At 40.4% G+C, this 25221-nt stretch overlaps 1 protein-coding gene across 3 annotated transcripts in view; it reads right to left on the bottom strand.

Moving 5' to 3' along the window:
* The window catches only part of TEC (tec protein tyrosine kinase), a 52990-nt gene that overhangs the window by 4571 nt on the left and 23198 nt on the right, over nucleotides 1–25221 (bottom strand). For all 3 annotated transcript variants that reach the window (XM_075025422.1, XM_075025439.1, XM_075025431.1), the window contains exons 3-15: nucleotides 12161–12262; nucleotides 11057–11138; nucleotides 9388–9516; nucleotides 7999–8039; nucleotides 7350–7531; nucleotides 6348–6413; nucleotides 4540–4594; nucleotides 4298–4377; nucleotides 3657–3790; nucleotides 2375–2449; nucleotides 1407–1578; nucleotides 1025–1241; nucleotides 411–475 (exon numbers count right to left, since the gene is read on the bottom strand). In XM_075025422.1, the coding sequence (XP_074881523.1) occupies nucleotides 411–475; nucleotides 1025–1241; nucleotides 1407–1578; nucleotides 2375–2449; nucleotides 3657–3790; nucleotides 4298–4377; nucleotides 4540–4594; nucleotides 6348–6413; nucleotides 7350–7531; nucleotides 7999–8039; nucleotides 9388–9516; nucleotides 11057–11138; nucleotides 12161–12262 (1400 nt within the window). The remainder of the gene's footprint in view (nucleotides 1–410; nucleotides 476–1024; nucleotides 1242–1406; nucleotides 1579–2374; nucleotides 2450–3656; nucleotides 3791–4297; nucleotides 4378–4539; nucleotides 4595–6347; nucleotides 6414–7349; nucleotides 7532–7998; nucleotides 8040–9387; nucleotides 9517–11056; nucleotides 11139–12160; nucleotides 12263–25221) is intronic.

A 25221-nucleotide genomic window follows, 5' to 3' on the forward strand; every position in this document is an offset into this window, starting at 1 on the left:
TCTGAGACACAAGCTCTAATGTGCCCCCTGCATCACTACAAGATTAAAATTTGCAAGATTTTCACAGATGCTACAGAAAGTTGCTAGTAGAAGACCAGTCAGACCACAGAGTCAGTTTAAAGCCAGTCCTCTCATGGTAAACGCTAGACACTCTTACCTCTCTAAAGAATAAACTGCCTAGTTTTGATTTTCCAGAATTAAAGTGAGTGAGGAAATCCACACATGACCATAGAATGAACAAGCTTTAAAGGCACTGGAAAAAAAATGAACCATATGATGCTCCCTAGAGAGGTCGAAAAAGATAATTTTTGCCTGTATTTTTGCTGGGCATGTGTTGCCTTATGGCTAAGTACAAGGGTTAGGTGAATTTTCCCAAATCCCCACAAGTATGTTTGCACACTCAGCCGTACCTTGTCATTCCAAAATCCGACACTTTGACCACTCCTGAGTCACTCACCAAGCAGTTCCTGGCAGCCTGCAAAGGGAATGGTTAGCGTTTGATGAAAAACTTGCAGTCTCTTGCAGACAAATTACAATGGTCTAACGAGGACTTTGTCCTCATTGCATAGCAAGTTCACCGATTTACAAAGTTCAGTGGTGTATTCTCATTATTCTCTGGAATAAAAAGTACACGTGCATTTGCTCTTGATAGTACTGCTTTGACAACTAAACTATTTTGTAAAAAATCACCAGAAAAAAATTATCATCTCGAGGGATTCAGGAGTGGTGAAAATAGCACCAGTAAAGAACAGACATAAGCTATTATTTCAGTGCAAATAGCTATCAACTCTTTATAAAAATTTCAGATTTTATTCCATTTTCTCAGAAGAGAGAAACCTCTCATCTTTTTCTGGATGGCGCAGCTTTAAACACTTGCTTAGAACCTAAACAGCCAACTTAAACTACTTAGAATTTTCTGCAAGAACAAAAAGCAGTCATTTACAAACAGGCTGTATCAAAAAGGAATAAGTAAGCTCGAAAATAAAAACTTCTAAGAAGAGTATATAGCCTAATGGGATGTTACCAGGTCTCTGTGGATAAAGCTGTTTCTCTCCAGGTACTCCATTCCCTCACATACATCTTGGCACATAGTGAGCAGGACGTCTTTACTCAAAACTCCCCGTTTTTGTCTCAGGTAATTGAGAAGGCAGCCATGCTCCATGAACTCCGTCACGATGTAAATAGGTCTCTGTTGTGTGCACACACCATACAGCTGAACTAATTTAGGATGTGTTAGCTTCCTGAAAAGATTGAGATCGTGTCGTTATTACTTCCTCCGCCCAGTGCTAGCTCTCCAACCCACAAAACTGCAAAAAATACCACCTGCCCCAAATGTTTTATTTACAATCAGCATATGGCATCAGAGGCCTAGAACTGCCAGTAAGAGTGCCAAGCACACAACTCACATCATTACTTTAGCTTCTTCAATGAAATCCTCTTCATACATTGCACCTTCCCGAATTGCCTTGATGGCCACTTTATACTGCGCCCTCCATTTCCCAAGGCGCACTACGCCGAACAGACCACTCCCCAGTTCTCTCATGAATGTCAGTTCCGAGGGATTAATTTCCCATTTCTCTATAAAACAAAACAAATGACAGCCCGTGACTCCTGTATTAAGGAACCTACTGAACTGGCAGGTGATAAGGAAGAGGAAAGGGAAACTGGATTACTAGCAAATTAGGGAATTTAGGGAGAAAACCTCTTAGAATTACCTTGAAAACTGAACACTTCTATACTTCACAAAACAAACACACTTTTAGGTAGACATGACCTTTAAGCAGCTCCTGACCAACACACAAGGCAAAACTCAAACCTTCTTGAGGCCAATAATTACGTACTGATATTGTCAGACTTGATTTCAACAAGCTGCCATCATAGAAAGTTGTGCCAATACATAGCAGTTGCTCACATCACCTGATGTGCCATGCTTAAAACAGGTTATTCCAAATTTATGTAAAAAAAAAAAGTAACCCCTCCACAAAGATCAAAGGGCCAAGGTTGAGTCAGAAGTCCAGAGGCTTATGAAGAGCCAAAGCCACAGCTCTTTAATTGGGCAGAGCTCAAGGTGTCCACAAAAGCATGGAGGAAGACGCCAAATTCCCCTGAAGCACTGGTGACACATTCTGCCTCTCCTCACTGCTGCCCTTGGCACCACATGCCCGCCACCAGCCGTGATGCCTTTGCATGCCGATCCTCTGCGCAAGGGCCTCCGAGGTACAACCTGGACCCACATAAGTTACTATAGCCAATCACAGCACAAAATTAGGTCTTTCAAAATTTTTAGAAAATATTGTAGCGTCTTAACATACATAAAATCATTAGAAAAGGTACGTGTAGGTGACGTAGATATGCGTAGATAACACGCAATTACCATAGCTGAATCCTGCTGTTGTTGGTGCTGTCGTCTTCTTTGGGGTCACTGGGTAACGCAGCCTGGTAACGAGACCTGAGGTTCAATGATAATTCAAGAGACACAGTTTACTTCTGAAATAGCACCAGGCAGCAAATCAGCCACGTGTTCACTGCAAACTTCAACACTGATTAACAATACGCTTATCGTTATATACAGCTTTGGCCATATTTTCTGCTATTGCATTGTGTTGACTATTAAAAGTGCCTACAAGAGGTACACAGGAGCACTCACTGCATTTAACTTGTTGCATCTTCTTTACTGGCGAGAGATGGATACAGATACATGCATACATACTTGGCCTTTACAGTTATGCTGGCACCAAAAAGACTGAGGACCCCTTCCATAGATCAGAAAGATTACCTAAAACTCACAATGTTATTTTTGATCATTTCTGTTTCACACATACAAATCCCACCAGTTTCAGTTTATGTATATTTTTATAAATAAAATAAATGCTGCATGCCAGCTGAATATTCTCCTAAAATCTTGTCAGAACTTGATATGACAAAAGGAATGAAGCAATTAAAAATAAGTAGTAAAATCAGTTGTAATAAATGAAAGGCAGTTTTATGTTTTTGGAGCATATTTTCCAGAATATCATCAGGAAATGTTGGGTCATCTGAGCTTGATATAAACATCTGGAAAATATAGCTCATGAGGGAAATTTATGCATAGACTTGACTTGAAAAAATATACTACATTAGTATCTGTGCCTTGAACCCAGTTCCTGAATTCTCCCCATCCTATCATACAGTGGGAGGACACCAGCATCAGCCGTAGATCTGAAGACTCATCTTTAGGGATTTCCTGAAGAACACATTACTATTCTCCTCATCTGTTTGCTATATGGAAAGGTAAGATCATTTTAAGTGGTGGTGGCCTGCAGGTAAAATAAGCTAGTGCCTGGGAATACTCTGGGGAAGTACCATCCCTATCCATCTGCTGTGGGTTATAGCAGCTGTTGGAGACACAATGTGGAGCTGAAAGAATTTTTCCTGACTCAATACAGCTGTTCTTCTGCTACTCTAGGGACAGTAGCATTACTTTTTATTTATTTATTTTTACACAAAACTTTTCAAATTATTGTCTATATTGGAAAAAGGCAAAATGCAGTGTCTCATGACTTCCCTAAGAAATAAGGATCTATAAAAACCTAAAAACCTTCATAAAAAGCCCTAAAAACACCTCACACTCCTTTTCAAATCAACCCTAAGCAACAGGAAAAATCCAATCCACCTACCTGCTGCGTTATGTTTATGATACTCAATTATTTCTGGAATGGAGTTAAAGAGATGTTTTTCTGCGAGGTAGTACTGCTTCGGTGACGTCACTGTTTCTTTTATATGGTAGTGTCTTATTCCTGATGAACCTTCTCTGGAAAAATAATAACAATAATAACAATTAGTAATAATACAACTTCATTTGTTGTGAATTTTTTAAGAGGATCACATTGACTAGGAAAAGGAAACCGAAAGGGCCAGCATGGGTGCCCACTGTCACATGTTTCAGGAACAGCTTGAATATCAAAGATCCCAAGCGCTGGTGACTCACCGTCATCTCAGCGCTCAGACCAAGTTGAAGATAAACCCACAAAAGGTTAATTTTCAGCCCAGCGAGCTCCCACACGCCGAGGCAAACACTTGGGCTGGCAGGAGGAAAGAGACGGAGCGGGGTGGGAGAGCAAGACCTCCTCCTTTGGGTGGTTCAGGTCTACACTGGATTAAACCAAACGACCTAACCATGGAGTCAAGAAGCTCATTTTAGTCACCCATCTTTTTTATCACAGCAGCCCTCATTGCTTTATTGAGCTCTCTCCTGGGGTTTCCTCCAGGCCATGGATTTGGACAAGACAAGGTGTGCAGAGCAGCCACAGAAACTCACCCTCCAAATTTTGTATAAAGGGAAACTGTATACAGGCCAGGCTGACTTGAGTCTCTCACCACAAAACCACCTTCTTTATCCTAAAATGCAAGCACATCGACAGTTTTGTACAAGCGGTTTTAAACTGCACGTCTCTTCTACTCGTTCTGTGATTTGCACATGCCAAAATAAGCCTTCACTTTAATAAAAGAAGCTACTTGACGCGAATTTTACAGTTAATACTGTAAGGCTGCTGTGCTCACCTCATTTCTGAGGAGCTGCTCTGCCTTGCTTCTGTTCAGGTTTCTGCTGTACCACCTGCAACACGACATCAGTAACCAAAACTTCTCCAAGGTGCGTGATTTACATAAAATGCTTAAAACAAAGTATTACAAAGCTACAGATTCAATAGTTTTATGGTAAGCGAAGGTCAAGAACTGAAACTTTGTTAATGTGCAAAAATCAGTCCCTATTACATTGTGCCGTTCTCCCATAAAAAACGCCCTGAAAAAAAACATCCAGTGAGACCCCACAGAAGCCAATAAAGTGCAGGTAATTGAACTAATTTTGTGGCAAAAACACCTCTCAAAGACATGCAGGCTGATGGCAGTAGTTGCTCTGAACGGCAGCCCAAGGGCAGACTGGCAGCCCCAGGGAAGCAGCTGCCCACACATGGGTCGAGCCACCTGCGGAGCTGCCTGCTAGACCGCTGTTTCTTCAATAACTTCACGGTTCTGATTTTCCAGGGAGGACCCACCTACCAAAGAGGAGCTTGAAAGTGAATTAAATGTCACGGTTGCACATCCCCAAGGCTCGGTGCTGCACGGGCAGGTTAAAGCAGCCACAGAAGCACTGACATTTCAGCCAGCTGCAGCAAATAACATAAAAAGGAAAAACACGCAGCTCGCAAACGGCATGGTGCAATCATTTTGAGCTATGCTGTCACAGCGGTAACCAAGCAAGAAAGTGGCACGGCAGCCTCTGATCAAGTTCTGCTGTACCAGAGGTAGTGGTTTCTTGCAGTTGGTAGATGACCTGGAGTAATCCTCCCTGGACTGCGCAGTGACTCAGAATTACAGCCCCAAGGTGGTAAGGCACAAAGTGGCTGGACCAGATAAGGCAGCCCAGTTCCTTCCTTCCCTTTCTGCCAGCCCCACAGCCCAGCCCAGAGCAGGGCAGGGCTCTTAACGAGAGCCTCAAAGATGAGAAAGCAACAAAGAACAAGTAAATCCCTCTTGTAAAATTGAGGGCAAAATCCCAGAAGAAATTTGACCTTCTGTCAAAACACAGCAGTAGGAGCCATACGTGGCTGAGAGTAGTTTTGGAGCTACTAATGTGGTTTTGTAAACTGGTTTTAATTCTTTCCTTACAGCTCCATTTTATCTGAAAGTCATGAGATATATCTTAAGTTCTCAGGCACAACGGTTTATGCTGTAGCGACATTTGAATATCAAGAACAACAGGCTTGGAGACTACAGTGTTAAACATTATCCTGAAGTTCTTAAATAAATACTCCATAATTAAACATAAACTGGAAAAAGCTTTTACAGCTGATAAGTTATATGCATACACTGAGACTTAAAATGCACCGAGTGATATATTCTCTTGAAACCTAGAGCTGCCTTCCAAAATCTCTGTTCTGCTGTTTACTTTGAATTATTTCCACTATTTTGTACTCTACTATCTCACTGCCACACACTTTGGATAGATATGTCACTTTAATATTAAAAAAAACAATTCAGCACACTTATAATAGGTAAATTTCCTTTAAAGTTTCCCCTTGTCTATCAGAGAATTGGGAGGGGTTTTTTTTTGCTTTAATAGTAATAGCCTAAACACTACATGCCTGATGGCCATCTCACTGACTTGACTCTACACTAAAAATCACAGCAAAATTAGTGAGGAGAATCAGAACAAATATATGCCTATTTCAAATATTTGTTTCATCTCTGAGATCAATGCTATCATATGTAAGTAATTGCTTTCAAAACTTTAAAAATACATTGTCGTTCTTAAAGCATAAGTTTCATTTTATGATCTTCCAGATTGTAATTCAGATATTCACACTTACTCATATTGATCAAGGTTGTTGGACTTCTTTCCTGTTACATAGTTGCTTGGAATATATCCTTGTTTTCTAAAAAAAATATATAATATATCATCTGAGTGAAAACATGTAAAATTGCACGCCTAGAAGACACTGTTTCATTCTGCTAATCACCAGAGCTCCCTTGCTGTCATTTATTTATTACTGACCCATGCACTCAACTGCTGATTATACAGAAACTAATTTTCCACATCAACATTTCCATATTAACTTTCACTGCACCTAGAGAAGTGATACAGGCAGCAAAAGTGTCCAAGAAAACCAGCAGAAGGGGTGAAGAAGCATAACCCTCTGCTGCTCTGTCACTTCGGCGCCCAGAGGTCCCAGTCAGTCACTGGAAATACATATGGAGCCTGCCACGGCCTGATAACTCATCATTACCCCTAACATACTGCGACAGGGACCTGATAAATATTGAAGTATGGAAGCTTTCACCTTTAAAACCACAGGGAAAAATTTTAATCCAGGGAATGTAAAGTTGTAGTCATTAAGGCATCTCAGCACCACTCTCTCTCAACTCATTCAAAGATTGCCCCTAATGATCTAGCTATTAAATAAGATGGTGATTATTCAAGCGTGGAAGTCAGAGCCTGCTGAACTGAGTGTTAACCATATTGCTCCCTAATGAGCCATTCCCCAGAGAAGCGGGAGTACTGTACCAGTCTAGCAAGGCTTTGCAGCCTGGCTGGTGCCTTAATTGGGAAACCATAAAGTCTGACAGGAAATATAACTGGAAAAGCTTCCAGTTCTGCAACAGCGTTTGCACTCAGGCCCCAGAATTTATTAAGAACCGCACTTTTTAAAATTGGTTTCTATGTAGAAATAAAGGTATGGATGAGATTTCAGGGCTGGGGTCCAAACTGGGGTCTAATACAGTTATTTGTTGACACACAGTCAATATGAACTACTACAACATGGAAACAGCCTTATGAACTTTATAATGAAAAATAAGGAACTCATGTTTACCCATATTTGTCTCTCGCCTTCCACCAGTGAATGTCGTTCTTCTCAATCACCGTATATTCTTCACCTTTCTCTAATCTTAAATCATGATGTTCTGTAGGCTCAAAATCATACATTGCTACCACCATCTCCTCCTCTTCGTTGCCATTTTCTTCAACTGGAGGAACAGGAGGCGGAGGCCTTCGCTGAAAACGACCCGACATGATTATCATCCCGCTCTGCTCCATTATTCCACCCCATCCACCCTTGCCATCACACCAGTGCAAACTAGCCGAGCATCCCAGAGGCAAAAGCTGGGTTAGTCCCAGGTTGCCCCAGGAGTGAGCTGTGGTGGCCCGGGAAGGCAGCTGGGGTGATGGGCAGATGACCACCTGGGTGCTACCCATGGGGCTGGCTCGCGCTGCAGCCCCGCACCTGCCAGTAAAGGGCAACGCTGGCTGGCGTTTGCTTTTCGACCACCTCTCCCACCAGCAGTACAGATACAGGTAATAGGTGCAGCTAAATTTCAATGGGATTTTTTCCATCCTGAGATAGAGCATGATGCCTATGGAAATAGACCTTTGGTCCAGGATAGGGAAAGAATCTCTGGAAATTTAAACACCACCTCAAAGAGCAGCAGTTATCTATTCAAAATTATAAAAGTTCTACCTACCGCACTTTTTTCTGGCATTGGAGAGGGCAATCTCATTACATCTAGAAACAAAGCACAGGAAGAGATTTGTGTCTATCCATTTAGCTATAAATTTAAAAACTAAATAAAAGGTTTAAATTTCAGATAAGGTTTTAATATCTTAACTAGCCTTCAGGATAGCTTGGAAAATCAGAAAGCAAAGACAGCTCCAATTAAGCATTAGGAAAATGTTGATTAAGTATTCTTGCAAAAGCATCCTAAATCAGCCAGCAGGCTACATTCACCACAAATTTGGCAATGTCTGTGCCACACCAGAGCATGCCACACAGACATCCCTGAATCAGCCCTCAGATGCAGAAATATATGAGAAATAAAAAAGGGATAGAGATAAAAAAAATACATAAAAAGAAAGCAGTGTTCTTGTCACCATGATAATCTAAAGGTCTGTTCCTATTGACATCTGCTCTTCTAAAAAAAAAAAAATAGTACTCCTCCTTGCCCTTCCTTTGCTAAATAAGGCATGGAAGTTGTATGTATTTTTTATTATTTCTCTCAAATCCAAAACTATTTTTTCTCCCGCACTGCTTTTTTCCGCACTTAAAAGGTTCAGCTATATGTCATGTATTATTCTTGCTGGCCACGAGCCACTGTTTATTCAAGTCTTTTAATGCAACAAAATCCACAGGTCCCCACCATTGCCACTTAAGATGCCAACAAAAGAAATCATCTGGGCACCTCCGATTTCACTGGAAGGTAAGCAATGGCTCAATTTCTTTTTCTGCTACGGAATTTTCCTTAAATTGAGGACTAAATAATTACTGTTAGCATCGCTGCTGAACAAGCAGAACCTGTGATTTGGATGCTGGAAGATGCACGTGCCTATGGAAGTCAGTTTATCCAGGTTCAGCATATGGACGTTTACAAACCTCTAAGAAAATTCAGTCCTGTGTCTGTAAATACATTGAGCCTTCTTGTATCATTTTTATACTGGATGCAACACAGTTATTATTCTTTTACATGGGTATGTAGAAGTTGTTTATTAAAACTGAAGAGCTGGCAAGGATTTCTAGCTGAATCTTTTTCACCATCAGGATTTATATTCATTCTGAGGTAAACGCTCGGTCAAATAAGTTTCAGATGGGAAAAACAAACCAAGTGAAATTCAGCAACCTCAATGATTCCTTTCAGCTTTCTCTAAAGATTTTTTGTGATGACAATTTACTGGCTTTTATATTTTTTACAAAATGTTTGGAAATGAAACATTTTGATTTACTTTAGGCACAGCATCAATGATTCACTCTGCTCTATAAATTTGCCTGATATCTAGGGCATTCAGGTGTGATGACAGGATCATATAAAAAAGCAGAAAAATATGCCAAAACAACTTCATGTGAAAACATATGTACTTACTGTTTTCAAAAAGATTGTATTTTTCACAGCCAGGTGCTAATTTTTCTGTCTGTCTGCAGCACTGATAAATTCCCTCTGTCCAGAATTTAGGATGATATTTCACCATTATATTGCTGTTGTTCTTTATTTCTACAAGAAGAAAAGGAGCATATATTGAAAGATTAAAAAAAAAATCTGGAAGAGAGCCATTTTTAATAAATATTACAGTATCTTTGACAGGAGGCATAATCTTCACTTGTCCTTGCTTTAGCATTCCTTCTCTTAAGGACCTTCTTGCAAGTTTACATGGAGGTGATACAATGATAGTAGAGGATGTTTTTAGGATAATGCATTACTTTATTCCAGAAGAGAGTGCTATACTCCCTGCCTAAACCAGCCACCCCAACAGGCCCTTGGTGCCTCCATGAAAGGAGACCCAGGCGCCCACCCACACCCTGCAAATCAGTCCGGCAGCTGTGAAGGCCACAGGGGCTCTGCCTGCCCCTTTTCTTTTTATTACTGCTGCAAGTTACTCAATTTCCTCTACAAACAGTGTTCTGGAGGAAAAGATAGCTGAATTTTATTGCTATTCCATGGCACAATGCCTGTGTTTGGTCTGAAAGGCTCCTTACCCCTATCCTAAGGGCTTGCTGGGTTTCAGAGGTTATTCCTTGCCCTGTGGTCCCCAGCCCAGAAGTTACTTCTTATTACTTTACACAGCACCTGCAATTAATGTGAGCATTTGATGGTGGCAGAAAGCATCAAGAGGCTCTTGGGGGGGCAGGGGGGAAATCAAAAAAATCTTTACTCACTATGATAGCATTAATCAGACCGCATCTCAGTGGAGATGCCTCCTGTCTTCTAAGTGATGCCATTAACTAGCTTGGCTAAGCTTTTTGATGATTTACACATTGTGGAAAAACAAAGAGTCAAATTCTAATTGCAGCTGGCCTTCACAAATCAAATTATATCAGTCTGGGTGTTTGATACTCCCAGTACCTGTTATCACATGCTGTGTATGCAAACGATGACCTGACCCAGTAAAAAATAAAAATCGGTGGATATATGCAACAGAAGCTCTACCATTTTATTTTTCTAGCTGGTTGTGGTTTGACACCGGGAGCAGCTAGGCACCCACGCAGCCACTCGCCCACTCCCCCCACCCAGCAGGATGGGGTTGAGAATAGAAAGAACAAGAGGGCAAAACTTGTGGCTTGAGATAAAGACAGTTTAATAAGCAAAAGAAAGAAAAAAACCCCAAAAGTGATGTAAAGGCAATTGCTCACCATCTCCCATAAGCAGACCAGTGCCCAGCCACGTCTCTGAGCAACGGCCAATATGGAAGCCAAAAAAACCCCAACCCCTGTCTTCCTCTACCCCAGTTTTTAATTGATGAGCACAACGTCATACGGTCTGGAATATCCCTTTGGTCACTCCAGGTCTGCTGTCCCAGCTGTGTCACCTCCCAGCCTCTTGCCCACCCCCAGCCTACTCGCTGCAGGGCCGGAGGGGGAAACAGGCAAAGCCTCCGCGCTGTGCAAGCACTGCTCAGCAGCAACTAAGGTGTGTTTTCAACACTGTTTTGGCCACAAATCCAAAACACAGCACCAGGTTAACTCCAACCCAGCCAGACAGCTCAAGTAAAGGTATTTACATATGTCAGATGTTAAGTATGAGCAATTTCCATTACCTTCTTTCAGATTCCTCACCCACTGATCCCGGCTTTGTGCACTTGGTGCAAAAATATAAAGCGTATTAGCATCATATACAACCTGGAGGGGGAAAAGAAATAATCAAAATACATTCACCTGGTAACATTCATTTATTTATTCCTCAGGGAACAGAGGAAACGGAACAAGACAAATGACTCTTGCATTTGGCAAAATTAGTGTACTCAGGCACAAAATGCAGAAACTGGGAAGAGGTTATTAGGGTTTGCTACTCATATATAATGCTTTCAGTAGCATAAGGAAGGATTTTATAATGGTATATTATCCTGAGAGCATTCCTTAAAATGTTTGCTTCATGCTTTGCTTCGTTCATTCTTCACTGTGTGTTTTCTAAAAACAGTTCTATTTAATTGCTAAAGTTATTTCATCATCAGACATTCTTCGTTCCCAGCCATTTCATAACTCCTTGTGATTCTGTACTGCTCCTGGGTTATTCCTGCCTTCTTTTTCTTCACTGCTTGTATTGGTGGAAGGCAAGTATTGCCCTGTGAGAAAGGGGTCAGGGTCCCCTTTCCGGCAGTGGAATTCACCCTCACTCCAACCATTCCCTCTATCATAAGCAGGCATAGCATCCGACCCCTCATATTTTTCTTTTTCCCCCTCTAAGCAGTTCGTTTTCTGTGTTTAGTTCCATTCCATCCACAATGGAAGAAAATGCAACAAGTTTTATCTTGATTTTCTTATTCCCATACAATTTAATGGTAATTAAATTTAATTTAACGTCAAAGAATAAAGACAGGGAAAATGGCTGCCAGCTAACTCGTTTTGGAAGAAGACCAGGACAAAGCACTTTCCAGTCAAAACCTAAGCAGAGAGGGTGGGGAAAAGAAAAGACCGAGTGTATGAGCCACAGCTCTCAAGGGAGGCAACTGTAGGGGGAGCAGAGCTTGCTGAGCACGGGTTTTAGTCACTGATCCTGAACCACACCACACACAGCCCCAGAGTGCCAGAGAATGGGCTCCTCACTTGGAAGTGACAGTAATTTCAAGCAAGTTACATCCAAATGGCTTGGCGCTGTTGAAAAGAGCACTGTAATTTATGTATTTTATATAAAAGGAACATACCTGAAATGGATATTTATTTTGACAGGGAATAATACCATCGCTTTTTACAACTTCTACACATTTAATCCTTGAAATATCCACAGATCCTTTTCTGTACTTTTTCTATAAGAGAAAAGCAAAAAACATTATGTAAAATATAGCAAATTTATCTAACTCTCTTTTTTTCAGCAGAGACTTCTTGCTTTCTTTTCCACTTACGACACTGATGTTGCTTTAACTGCAGAAGTCATTTGAAAAATGAGAGAGACAGAGCATATAAAGATCTACAGTGGTGAAAGCACAGAGTACAGTAAAATTGCTTAGTAAAAAGTACCACTTCTTCCTATGTAAAGTTTCCAATCAGCTGTAATCATAGGTTTAATCTACTCTTCTTTACAAAAAATAAACTTGAGTACAGATGAAGGAAGGCCTCCCCCCGCTGCTGATTTTAAATTATGATTAAAACTGGTGAGGGAAATAGGCACCAATGCGTCATCTCATCTGTTCCCTCACGCTGTTGCTGAAGTGCTCCCACAATTTTGTGACTACTGCCGTGTTTCACCAAGTTTCCAGAGAAACTGGGATGCTGCACAGGCAACACAAGTTCATGCTGAGGCAGGAAGCAGAAGACAGGGGTGAAACCCACCCCTGAGCCAAGCCGGGGTCTGCGTTGAAGGAAATTCTTTGACCAAGGCTAGCAGAAGCCCTGAAGAAGCAAGGTCAAAAGCACAGACATCTGAGAAGGTTTGGCTCGCCGAAATTGATAATTATGAAGATTTTAAAGAAGGAAAGGAATGCCCATGGTGCTCAGCAGGTTCTGCCCAGAGTAACAATACATGGAAAAACACTGCAGTTCAATGCTCCAGAGGGGAAGCTCCGTGGAAGAACAGCCCATAACTGGAGGTGGCATGTACTGGGCTTTAGTCTATGTGTAAAAGCAGTAGGTAATAACAGTCCTCACACAAGTCCACATATGAGTGGACCTTTTTAAAGTGGCTATTTCTGAAGGAATTCAAAACCATTTTCCTCTACCTGAAGCAGAAGAGGCTAAAAACAAAAGCGCAGCACAGAAATTTACAACATGCTCTATTATGTGGCAAAGGGAAACACATGAACGATACACTTCTGAGAGCAAAATCATGATTAATCTACAGAGACTGTATAGGGCCACCTCTCACTTTTGGGAGAGCCGAGTCTCTAATAGGAGAGGAAGTTTCTACCAGAATCTGGAACAAAACAAAAATGGCAGCAGCTCATGGCTGGTCCTGAATTAATCCACGTCAAAAATTTTGACTTGCCAAGCACATCCAATCCAGAGTGCAGCTTATGAAAGATGAACACTGTTCAGGCAACATGGAAATAATTAGTAATTAGTGAATTATTTGAGATACTACAATCCTTACTCAGCTGCCCTGTTCTCTCCTGAGGATGAAAATTTCAGCCCAAATAGTACAAGTCTGGCACAATTATAAGCAACTGAAAACACAGTCTTATAAACAGAAGCAAACAGCAACTTCAAATATAGCTGTCACGATTCCACCACCCTTGAAACACAATAGTTACTACCCATGGAAAACATGGAAGTTTTAAAAACACATTTAGTACTCTGTCTCTTATGTATATTGTTATTAAGAAAGCAGGCAGAGAAAACATGCATGAAAAATTCACGCACGTCATGGTCAGCATCAGGAAGAGTGACAGGAACTAAGTTCAGATAAAGCTGTAACTGTTATTTAACACCAGAAAAAACCAAACCAAACCAAAACAAGAAGCCCCAGTAAGGGGCTTTTTAAAATGGAGGGGGAATTAGGCATAGTAGTGAACCATTAAAAAAGTCAAATCATAAACATTACCATGAGCTCATGAGCTGTACTACAAAGCTGTATCATGTTATGCTGAAAAATAATTTGCACCTGGTATGCAACCTTGGATATTTTCATCAAAAAAATCATTTTAAGTCTTCTGTTTCTTTTATGGTACCCTCCTTACCTGAACTTTGACTGCCTAAAATAAAACATGCAGTCATGCAAATACCAAAAATTGAGTTACTGAAGTCTACAACACTTGGTACAGCAGCAAGTATTGCTTCTCCCTCTCTCTGTCACTGCGTGGCAAGCCTAGCAGCTTCAGGGCTGCTGGATTAGCCAATGCAGAACAGCAGGATCCAAACAAGACATGCTTTTTCACAAAGCACAGAATTCAACGCTCCACCTAACTGTGTTGAAGACACCTCTCCAGGTCTTTTTTTCTGCACAACAACATACGAAGAAGAAAAAATGCTTGCCACTTCTGTAATGTATCTAGACAGCTTTCTGTGTCCAGTAGGGTACACACGTATTGCTTGGATCCCATCTGTTGGTTAACTGAGGCTGTGGGACAGAGAGAGACAATATGCATTGGGTTCTTTTTATCCGGAATGACAGAAATTCTTTAGATGAACAGGCTTTATTACTTTCTCTGAATCCCTCTCTCCTCCAAGACTTGGAGATTTTCATGTCAATTCTGGCATTCAGTGAGTGCTCAAAAGGAGCATACATGTGCAGTAGGACAAAGGACAGGAATCCAACCAGGTAACCAACTAACATTTGGGAAAAAAAAAAAAGCAAACCTCCTGATACACAGCACATCATTCTAGTAATCATATTTCCTAAGTTGTCCCCTTTCACAAATTAAGGTGGCTCCCTTTGCTTCACCATGAGATGCTAAATTAAGCCAATTCAAAGTTGACCCACCTTGCAATCCAATCCAGCAAATTAAGCCTAATGTGAGAGAAGATTTTTCTGTCTTTGTGTATTTTACAGATTAAAAAAAACTTATATATGTGAAATTAAATTCAAATATACTGCTCCAGACATGTTTCAGATTGCATCAGAAGCAACAGTTATTAATGACCAACAGCCTTCAAATGTCAGGTGTGCAGCTGTGTTTTAGCTCAGCATTTCTCACTATTAAACCACGGGGCACAGGAACAGGAAGGAATGACTCAAGAAGAATGCTAAAAAGACCACTGCAATTCCTCTCACCTCCCTACTTCAGTGATTTCCCTTTACAGCGAGACATCTTGCACACCATCACTGTGTTGCATTTATTCTGCATACCAAACAGCTTGCTCTAGACCCAGGCATTTGGCAGACATGAAATGCAGAATCAGGGGACAGCTCAAGCGCTGAAGTAGTTGGGAAGTAGAGGTGCAGGCATGAGCCAGCCATGAGAAATCCACCCACAAGAAATCCACCCACAACCATTCTTTCCAACAAGTGACCTCTGCTACAAAGAGACAAAATTAGTACAATGGCTAATTATGCAACGTCAAACCATAGGAGACAGAGGGACGTTCTTCACTGTTGTCTTTGGAGGTGGAAGATAGCTAACATAGTAGAAAAAGGCTAGGTTCACCATAGAAGTAGTAGTATTTCACCCACACATTCACGCATGTTGCCTGGACGCAAGTATTCACAGAGGATATGGAAACCTCACAGGCCAGTGAACCCAAGGGACCTATCAAAGCCGGTCCACCTCTTTTCTGAAGATAGATATATGCCTCTAGAGGGAGGCCTATAGAAAGGAACATGGTAGAACAGTAGTAAAGGTATAAAAATACTATATCGCAATAAGGATAACAAATAGATAAAAATACTACATCCCAATAAGGATAACAGATAAAAATATGTGCTTCAAGTCCCACTAAAGGTTGTGGTTTGTTTGGTTTTTGTTTTTTTAAAATGTATCTGCTTGCTGAAAATAACAAAAGGGAAGTGACTATACAGAAACTACTATAAAAGCTTCTCAAAATGCAAAATGCCATATGTACTTCATGCTTGCCTATGCTTCAAAAACTTGATTTACTGTTTTAGAAGTCCTGCTCCTTGCTCACAATGAGGATGGCCAGTCCAGGCAATAAGTCTTGTTTCCATGCAATGCAAAAAAATAAGTTATTCCTATTATTTAATGCATAACACTGTAATATCAAGAAGTTGTAACAGTAGACCTACATTGTCAGATATGGAACAAATACATGATTACACAATCCCGAAAAAAAAAGAAAAAAAAATCTTAGAATACAGGAAGACAAGAAATATCTAAGTGTTATGTAAGTATACAATCAAACAGCTCATCCTCTGTACACTTGGAACTACTCCTCTACTGAATATAGCTTAAGAAGCCCATATTCCCACTATCTGATGAAATGTTTCTTCAGTGTATTTCCTCTTTGCTGATGAAGATATTGTGTTGCTTACCTTCAGAAAAGTGGGGTTTGGGTGTTAAACAATACAAAGGACATTCCATTTGGAAAAAAACTCAATGAGAACATGCAGAAGTCAGCTAGGCTGTCAAGAAATAGCTAGATTTCATCTCACCCATGCTGTCTCTCTCTCTCTTTGCTGTTCATACTATTTCTTTCTCCCATGCTTATCCCCATGTAGGAAGTCCTGAGGTCATCAGCATGTGACCCATGGAACTTGTGTTCTCACAAGTATAGAAGGTCTCAGCATTACTGACATCTCCTTTTATGGAGCTGCTCTGCAACTTTACAAAACCTCAGAAAAGCCCGGCTAACCCAACATCCCCTGTAGAGAACTTCTCTGGAAAGCCGAATGTAAGGGTGTTTTCATAGCTTTTTTTTTTTCATTATTAAATAGCATTGCCATTTAGCGGTAAGAAGCACTGGATACTGCTGCAGTTCCCTCTTGAGAGGCATTTTCACCCAAGCAATTACTGATTATGCAAATTATAATTACTGTAGCTAGGTGTTAGATGGCCACATTTTCCATCCCCTTATTTTCCAGTATGTCAGATATGCTGAAGAATGCCCTGCCTCCTTTCAATTCATTTTTTTAATGATTATTCTAACACAAGCAAGTAGCAAGTATTTCTATTCACCCTTCCAAAATGGCTAGAATTGAGATAAAAAGTGAGAGGTGATTACTACTCTGATCTAGTCTGACCTGATCCAAGATCTGACTCTTGGGAAGAATTTCAAGGGGAAAAAAAATACAAACTATAAGTAAGAAGGAGGAAGTCTTAAACGCTGTCCTGCAAATAGGAAACCGAGAACCCTTCACCATGGCCTGGCTGCTCAGCAGATGCCAACTACCACCACTGGAGAGACTGAAAAGCACAAAAAGAAATTCTCTGTAGTAGCACTGATACAACTTCCTAACCACAACTACAACGCATTATCTGTAATTTACTCTTCTCCTGCAACTGAGAGGCAGTCAAATGTGCACAGTTACACGTTATGATACATCGCTGCAATCACATAAGGCAGCAATATAAGAGTAAAGGACAAAAAATAAATCAGCCAGGCCTCCACCCATATTAGGCTCTAAATCACTTACCACCTTTCAGCTTTCAAAATAACTAGCACATAGCTTCGGGTTCTTTCAGACAAATCTTCTCTTCCTGGTTTTCTGTGAAGCCCTGACAGAGCTCTGAGTCTGGCCAGCCCACTTGTTGCATTTCTGCCCTGTTTTCTCCCCTCTCAGGGCCATCACTCTGTCCGTAGGGTGAGTGACGCCTTTTATTCAGCCACCACTCTGATACAGCCTTATGCTGTCTGAACACTAGACTCGGACAACTTGAACCAAGAAGTCCACGGCCATCGCAGGCGAGCTATCAGAGCGCCGGCACAGGACCCGAGAGGTCACCTAGCGGAGGCACCAGCTGCTTTACCTACTCTTTCAAGGATCAGATGATGGAGTCCACGACTACAGAGCTGAGGGGTTTTTTGTCTCTGAAGATTCCCATGCATCACTAGTCCATCTCTCCGCTTTAAACACTTGCTGCTCTACCAACCCTTCATCACAGTCCAGGCTTTTGGGAACCTCATCTCTCCCGCTGTTCCTGCCCTGAATCTTGCAGGCAGGTCCACATCTTCCTTGAAAATTATTGCCTGAACCCAGATGTAGCACTGCAGCTGATGCCTTATCGTCAAAGATTCACAGTCCTGTTTATTCATCCTAACGTAACTTTTGCCTTTTTCACAGCAACAGGGTATCATTGATGCATATCCAGCTTATGATTCACTATCCTATCACCCAGGTCCTGCTGGGGACAGCCTGGCACTTTGCTACTTACTCCCATTCTGTATTTGAACATTTCAGCATTCCTACCTAAACTTTTACCTTTTGCACTTGTCTACGCTGAATCATATTCTAAAAAATAAAACAAACAAACAAACCCACCACACACCTAATCCCAATATGCCACTTTGATTTCTAGATTTTTTTCCAAAATGCTTGCAGCTCCAAGTTTTATGTCACCTGAGACCTCAACAAGCTTCTATTTCAGCAACAATATCACTAGTGAAAATACTGACATGCAAGACAGGACACCCCATTCAAGACAGTCTTTCACTCTGAAAACAAGCCACCAATGCCTATGGAACACTGTAGCATGTGTTCTGCAATCAGATTTACAAGAGGTTTATATAGGTCATTTCTAATGCTGACATCTGAAAAAGTCTCATACAGCAGTGTCAAAAACCCCTTACTGGAATGAAAAAACAGGGTATCTGCTGCTTCTCTGCAACCCATGGCACTTGTTACCCTGTAGCAGAAAGAACACAGCTAAGTGTGAGATTTCTTTTTTCTTTTTTTTGTGGGGGGGTTCTTGTCAAATCTTTTTTGGCTGATGTGCAGTTTTAGTATCTTTCAGGTACCTTCAACAAGCCTGTTTTTATTAGCACTTTTCTGGAAATTTTCTTCATAGCTTACAGTTTCTCAGCTTCTCCTCTGCACTCTTTTAAAACTAGGCCTTCTCCAGCCTTCCAGAATCTTACTTATCTTCCAGCTCTTCCTTCTTAGCACCTTTAAGACTCATCCACTCCTGTCTAGTCATAAGGTAAATATTCTCATCCATGCCTTGTCAGTGTCTCAACAGCTACAACCTACACTTTTCAACTTCAACTATGTCTAATTTGTTCCATCTCATAAACATCAAAATTCTTCTAGAAAGGTAATTACTGGAGATCCTCATTTTACATCAGATCTTTCTTTTGGTAGATGTTATAGACAACAGAGAATCATCGCTGCAACATAACCAAGTTCTTCTACAACTTAAGCTTCTTTATGACTTGCTCTTTTCAAGTGAGTGTTCCCATGCATCTGTTAAAGCTGCCTCCATTCACATGAAGAGCTTTAAGTTACTTCTCCAATTTGAACAGCTTTCACTTGCACCTGCTTAAAATTTCCCCAGCTGTGCCCACAGTTATCTCTTCTCTTGGGTTTTCAGCCAATATTTGGGGTCTTCTGGATCATCATCAATATGGTAGTTCCGGCTATGAGCAAAAAATTTATTTTAAAAAATTATTTTCCTGAATCTGGGGGAAAGTGGGGGAATGGGAACAAACAAACCAGGCAGGATGGAGCTTCGTGGTTCCCAATGCCAGTATCTACTGCTCTCCAGTAAACCTTCTATCCAGACCCTGTCTATGAGATTTTTCTTCTCAGATTCTCTCAGCTGCTGTCCTCCTGACTTGTTTTAGCCCACAAGGTTTCTGGGGCCTTTGCTGCAGAGCAGTCTTCTCTTTCACAATCACCTTGATAGGTCAAAATGCTTACCAGCTTTATGTGCAGCTGTATTATGGACAATTAATTCCTACTGTTTGATCTACCTAGAAGAAAACTGATTCCTTACTATATTTGCTCTGAGCAGTGGCTAGCTACAGACCTAGATCAACCCTCCTCTTCCCCAGGCTACCATACAAAAGAGGTGTAGGCATCTAATCTGCAGTAAAACTTTTCCTGGTTACTGTACTGTCTCATCAGTGCTTTGCATCATGTTTCTACTCACTTGTTGGTGCATCTTATGCTTTGATAAGCAGCTCCTCAGAAGGACTGGGTTTTTGCTCTAAGTGTTCACTGCTGTTGTGGGGGACTAGCAGCTGTCACAAAATAATTAGATCAATGTAACATGGCTTATATAATTTTTACATCTGTGTATTTACTTGAAGCAAGACTCAGCTTCCCACGTTGCTCTTTCTCATCAGAGATGGATGTCTCACAATCCCATTACTCTAGCTGAGCAAAGAGATCTGTATATAGGAATAACAATGCAGCTATTGCTATAGGAACAACAATGCAGGTATTGCTATATCAACAAAAATGTCTAAGTTTGCTTGAAAAACTATAATCTGAAGAATATCCATTGGTCAGTCATCTACAGATTACCAAGTCACTTGCTAATTCTCTGTCTTGATTTCTATGTAATCAAGTGCAAAGAAAATAAGTTAATTTTAACTATTTTCCTAATGCTGCTAATCTGTAGAAGCAATGGTTGTAGTCATTATAGAGGTATTCTAGAATTAGAAAAGGTGGCTACTCATATTTTGAGTCAGCATTTAAATACAGATCTTGTGAAGAAGTTTGAAAAGCCCTCTATTCCATCATGCATTTTGACTCTAGTTTTTCATAAGAGGTACAAACACATTATTCTCTACAGGATGGATGTGACAGGCATCATTCTAGGTGGGATAACTTGTAAATACATCGTTGTACTTGCTCAGCAATACAATTCGTGCTGAAAATCACTGTTACAAGTTAATAATTACATCTTTAATTTTTTATATATAGATACATATATAAAAGCACATATGTGTGTGCATTTTAGAATCCATTTATCCTGACTGCACTTAAAAATTTTTGATTCATTCTTTTTTTGACAATGCTGGGAAAAACTGTGCTTGACTGCATTAAAGATTGCTGAAGAGTAAGAGCTGAACTGATCTAAAGCCACAACCTCTCTTAGAGACAGTTGTGAAGGCACGTCCTCAGTAAGTACAGCTAAGGACTTCTACATGATTCATGTAAGAAATGTATATCTATTTCTGTTTCCTAGAGGGAAAACAGCAGCCAATTCGCAGTCCTCTTCCAGGTCCAGCTGGAATAAAGTTATTGTACAAATTTGCAAGTATCTTAAGAAAGCTCGATTGTCACTAGCTATGACTTGGAACAACAACAACAAAAAAAAACCACACAAAAAAACAAAAAAGGCTGTGCCAATCTACTAATTTCAGAAGCTATTTATCTTACATTAGAAAATAAGAATAATCAGTGAAGTAATCGGAATCGTTTTCATAATGAATTGTGCTTTCATTTATACAAAGAATTAAATCACCTGTGCAATGACTAAGGAAACCATACAAATCAGGGTAATTAAATAAGTTAAAAATAATGAAAGATAACTACTATAAGAATAAGCAACAGTAGAATGGATATATATTGATCTTCTGTTTAAAAAAAAATAAAGTAAGAAAAGTAACTAGCACAGCTTTTTGGAACTCTATAATGCTGTTATGCTCCAAAGGAACTATTTGCACACGACTGGCGTTGCAATGAAGCTACACAATGTTACCCTGAAACCTGCAGCTTTAGAGTGGGCCCCAGAGCTTTTAAAGTTATTTTTCCTTCCTTAAAATATCACCACGGTAATTTCTGTAGCTTCTGTCTCCTCTCTATTCAAATTACAAGAGCCAAATACAATGCTTGCAGAAGAACTTTTTTCCTTAGGAAGAGACTTTTAAAATTAGCAACCTCCAAGAACATTCAAGGGGGTTTTTTCTGCTTTTTTTTCATATAAATCCTGGTTGGTTTTTTGTTAGTTGTAACAGTTACTCTGTTTATGCAAGTTAGTTTTCACAGAAGTCTGATCCTGTTGGCAAACACCACTACTGCCAGTGAAGGTAAGAGCACTCTGCACTTCCCAAGATCAGCTCATCAGAGAGCTGCCTTCTACTTGACTCCACAGAAGCAACCTTCTAAGTAAGACTCTTAAATGATTTCCCTCTGGGGCTATTATCTGCCTTCTCTGTGGAAGCAAATGGCTTCTGCATACTAATAAATAGGTAAGTACTGTGCCTACTCCAATATCCTCCGTGCTGCCCCTCCAGAGCTAATGGGGTACGGCAGCACAGACTCTCCCCCATTTTGTCCTCCCTTTAACGCAAACACATGTGGGGTAACCATGGGGACCAGGATTTAGCCTATACCTTTGAAAACACGAAATCCGATATAAACATTTTATTGCCGTAAACTAATCCATACAGCAGACATGAGCAAACAATAAGGATGCTAAAGCTTAAAGCATTTTCACATTCATAAGCTCATATTCATCAGCTTCATACTCAAGGTCAGTACAAGTTGCTGTGGGCTGGAAAGGTTAATGCAAGCATGCCGCGCTGCGTGTGGGAGGACAGTAACCAAACCACACACATCGGCACACTTTCGAACTAAAGAGTGTCACTGCTAAGCAAGCTGAGGCAGAGAAAAATACTACGGTGAAAGGGAATGCTCCACAGCTCCAATAAGTATGAGGATACTAACAGTCCACACACCAAGAACAATTTATAAAATAATGACCGGGTCTGTGCCAACTCTGTGGAAGCACCACACTCACGAGAAACATCAAATGTGAAATTTTTCAAACCAACAAACTAGCAGGACATCTCCCTTGCACAAACCAGCTCCTTTCAACCACTCCAGTGACAAGAAGTACTTTAACACCTACGTTTATTATCTTGCTGTCATCTCAAAAAATTTCCCTTACCTAAAATGCCATCTAGACCAAACACCTCTAGTCTGGTGGCACTTTTAATTCAAGTGAGCTGCTCTGTCAGCATGAGCCAACTAAAACTTGTGTCAAGTACATGTTACCTGCTGTCATGACTATTCCGTAATGCAGCAGTAAGCCTGCCCCAGTCAGGGCCACCAGACTACCCTAACATCTTCTCACAGTTCAGAGGCATTTTCTCACCATTCATTGGGAAAAATTCACAACAGTAAAATTTATTACCACACAAGGAGAAAGAAGATAAACCAAGAGCACTTGGCAGACCGCTCTGGTGGGTGCAGTAGCTTGAATGCTATTTCTGTGTGTTCTGTCCTGTTGGCTAACTCAAGAGGAATAAAAGATGCTGTTCTTTGCAGCAGCTAAGCCACTCTGCAAAGGAGCATGGGGGGCACTTGCACCGTGGGATGCCAGCCACCAGGCACACTGGTAGAGCTGTAAAGTGAGTATTCCTTTCCATTACAACTGTTCAGCAGATATTTACGGAAGTATTTCCAATTCAGTGATAAGGTGGACTCCTACATAAACACTAAGGTTTGATTTTCCAAACAGAGTCAGCTGAAAGTGTGAATGTACCACACCTTTGAAAATAAACTCCAGAGTATTTTAAGTTGAATATACAAGATATGAGGCCACTTTTGACACAAAATGGCCAAATGTACCTAGGGCCGTGCATACGTGAAGTTATTTCCACAAATGCCTCCTTGGATTTCAAATGTGCACTCCCTTCAAGATGAAATTAGCAATTTGGAAAAAGTCATGCCAAAACTTTAGCTAAATTTTTGCTGGTCAAAAATACAAAATAAAAAATCCCAAATGAGATTTTTTTTTTAATTTTAATTTCAAAATTTCTTACCTTTGCTTATTATTTTCCTACAGATTAGTATTTTTTTTATTTCTTAGAAGAAAATAGTTCAGGAAAATGAACCACAGCATACCTTAAACAGCATGCTGAGCTTTCAAACCACACAAAATCGGAGATTTCCTAATAAAATATTTTATGCTAGTGTTTCCTCACTAGAACACTACATGCCTTTGCTATACAATCAGATTATCTGGAGAAGTTACACTGCAATCAATGCCTCCAGCAAGCATAGTGCAAGAGTCCTCAAGAGCAAGGGCCAGTTTGTGCAAAAATGCCTCGTACCTCTCACTTCCAAACTGCTGTAGTTACTACTGTCTACATAAACCTGTTTAAAGCTGGCTCGGTAAGTCTACAATGCCTATTTGAGAACATTGTACATATCTTAAGACTTTCTGACTGTAGCATATTCAGTTTTATAGTACATCTCCATATTCAGAATAGGAAGATATTTTACTTCTTCCCTATTTTTATACATTGATGATCAGTACTCTGTGCTTGGAGGCTGGTTCAGTTATTTCTTACTATGATGAATTTTTGTCTTCGTTACAAATGGAATCCATCACATTCAGATCTCATTAGCCACCTTCACAACATTAAGGAAAAAAAGACAGAAAATACTCTTTCCAACAATGACAGCTTATAAACTGTCAAAGGCTTCATGCAACTTACAACATTAACTTAGCCTTTTAGATGTTTGTAACTACTGTTAACCCAATTTTGCACAATAGTGCAATAATGGCATTTCCCCAACATTTACACTTACTAATTCGCAGAACTTATGCCAAAAAAAGCCAAAACCAGAAGCCACCTCCAACTTAAATAGAATATTCCTCTTCTCTGACAACATTAAAAATTCATCTCCATGATGCTTAAGACAAGTCAGTTCCTGATGTATCTTTATTTTCAAGCTTTTTAATGTCCATCTTTTTAACTAACCTTAAGATGATACATCTCCCATTTTTTTACCAAACAGCATAATGCCCAGAAGGTGGCAAGCCATAAAAGCCAAGGTCCTGTTGGCTTCCTACAAAAAATAAGCTTCCCATGACATTACTCATAATTGTAGAGCTTTGCACAGGTAACCTAAACCAGGACTCTCCTTCCTCAGGTTTCTGTGCTCTGAAACCAGTCTTGAAATTCAGCCTCTTTACTGATTCTGTAGTTATGCTTCATCGATAGTTCACACACCTCCTCCATGACCTACAGCCCAGCAATATTTTTAAGTGCAGAAGCTACATTCCTCCTTCTCATGGCAGCACCGCAGCTCCAGCTTCACTGTAGGCACTTTGTGCCATGACAGGGTGCCTGAGCTGCTTGAAAGCATGTATGAAAAGATTTAAATAGGTTATGAGCAAGTTTAAACAAGATTTCACCCTGTTGCTAGGAGTCATGCATGTGAAATAATCGTTTATTGCTCCAAGCAGGTATATGGCACTTTGTCAAGACATAGGACAGAAAAAATAGAGAAGAGCACTTCTATAATGTGCAGTTTCTGGTCAAAGAGCAAGTGATTCCCACCACCACCACCAGCTGCATCAAACAGGATCAATCAAATCTCTCAGCAGCATTTACAAGAACAACATTTGCTATGGTTGACTGCTTTCTATTGTCATAAATGTTCCACTTCTGTCACCAGACACACCAAGCATCT

This window comes from Buteo buteo, chromosome 1 (assembly GCF_964188355.1).
Source record: "Buteo buteo chromosome 1, bButBut1.hap1.1, whole genome shotgun sequence".
Lineage (NCBI taxonomy): Eukaryota > Metazoa > Chordata > Aves > Accipitriformes > Accipitridae > Buteo > Buteo buteo.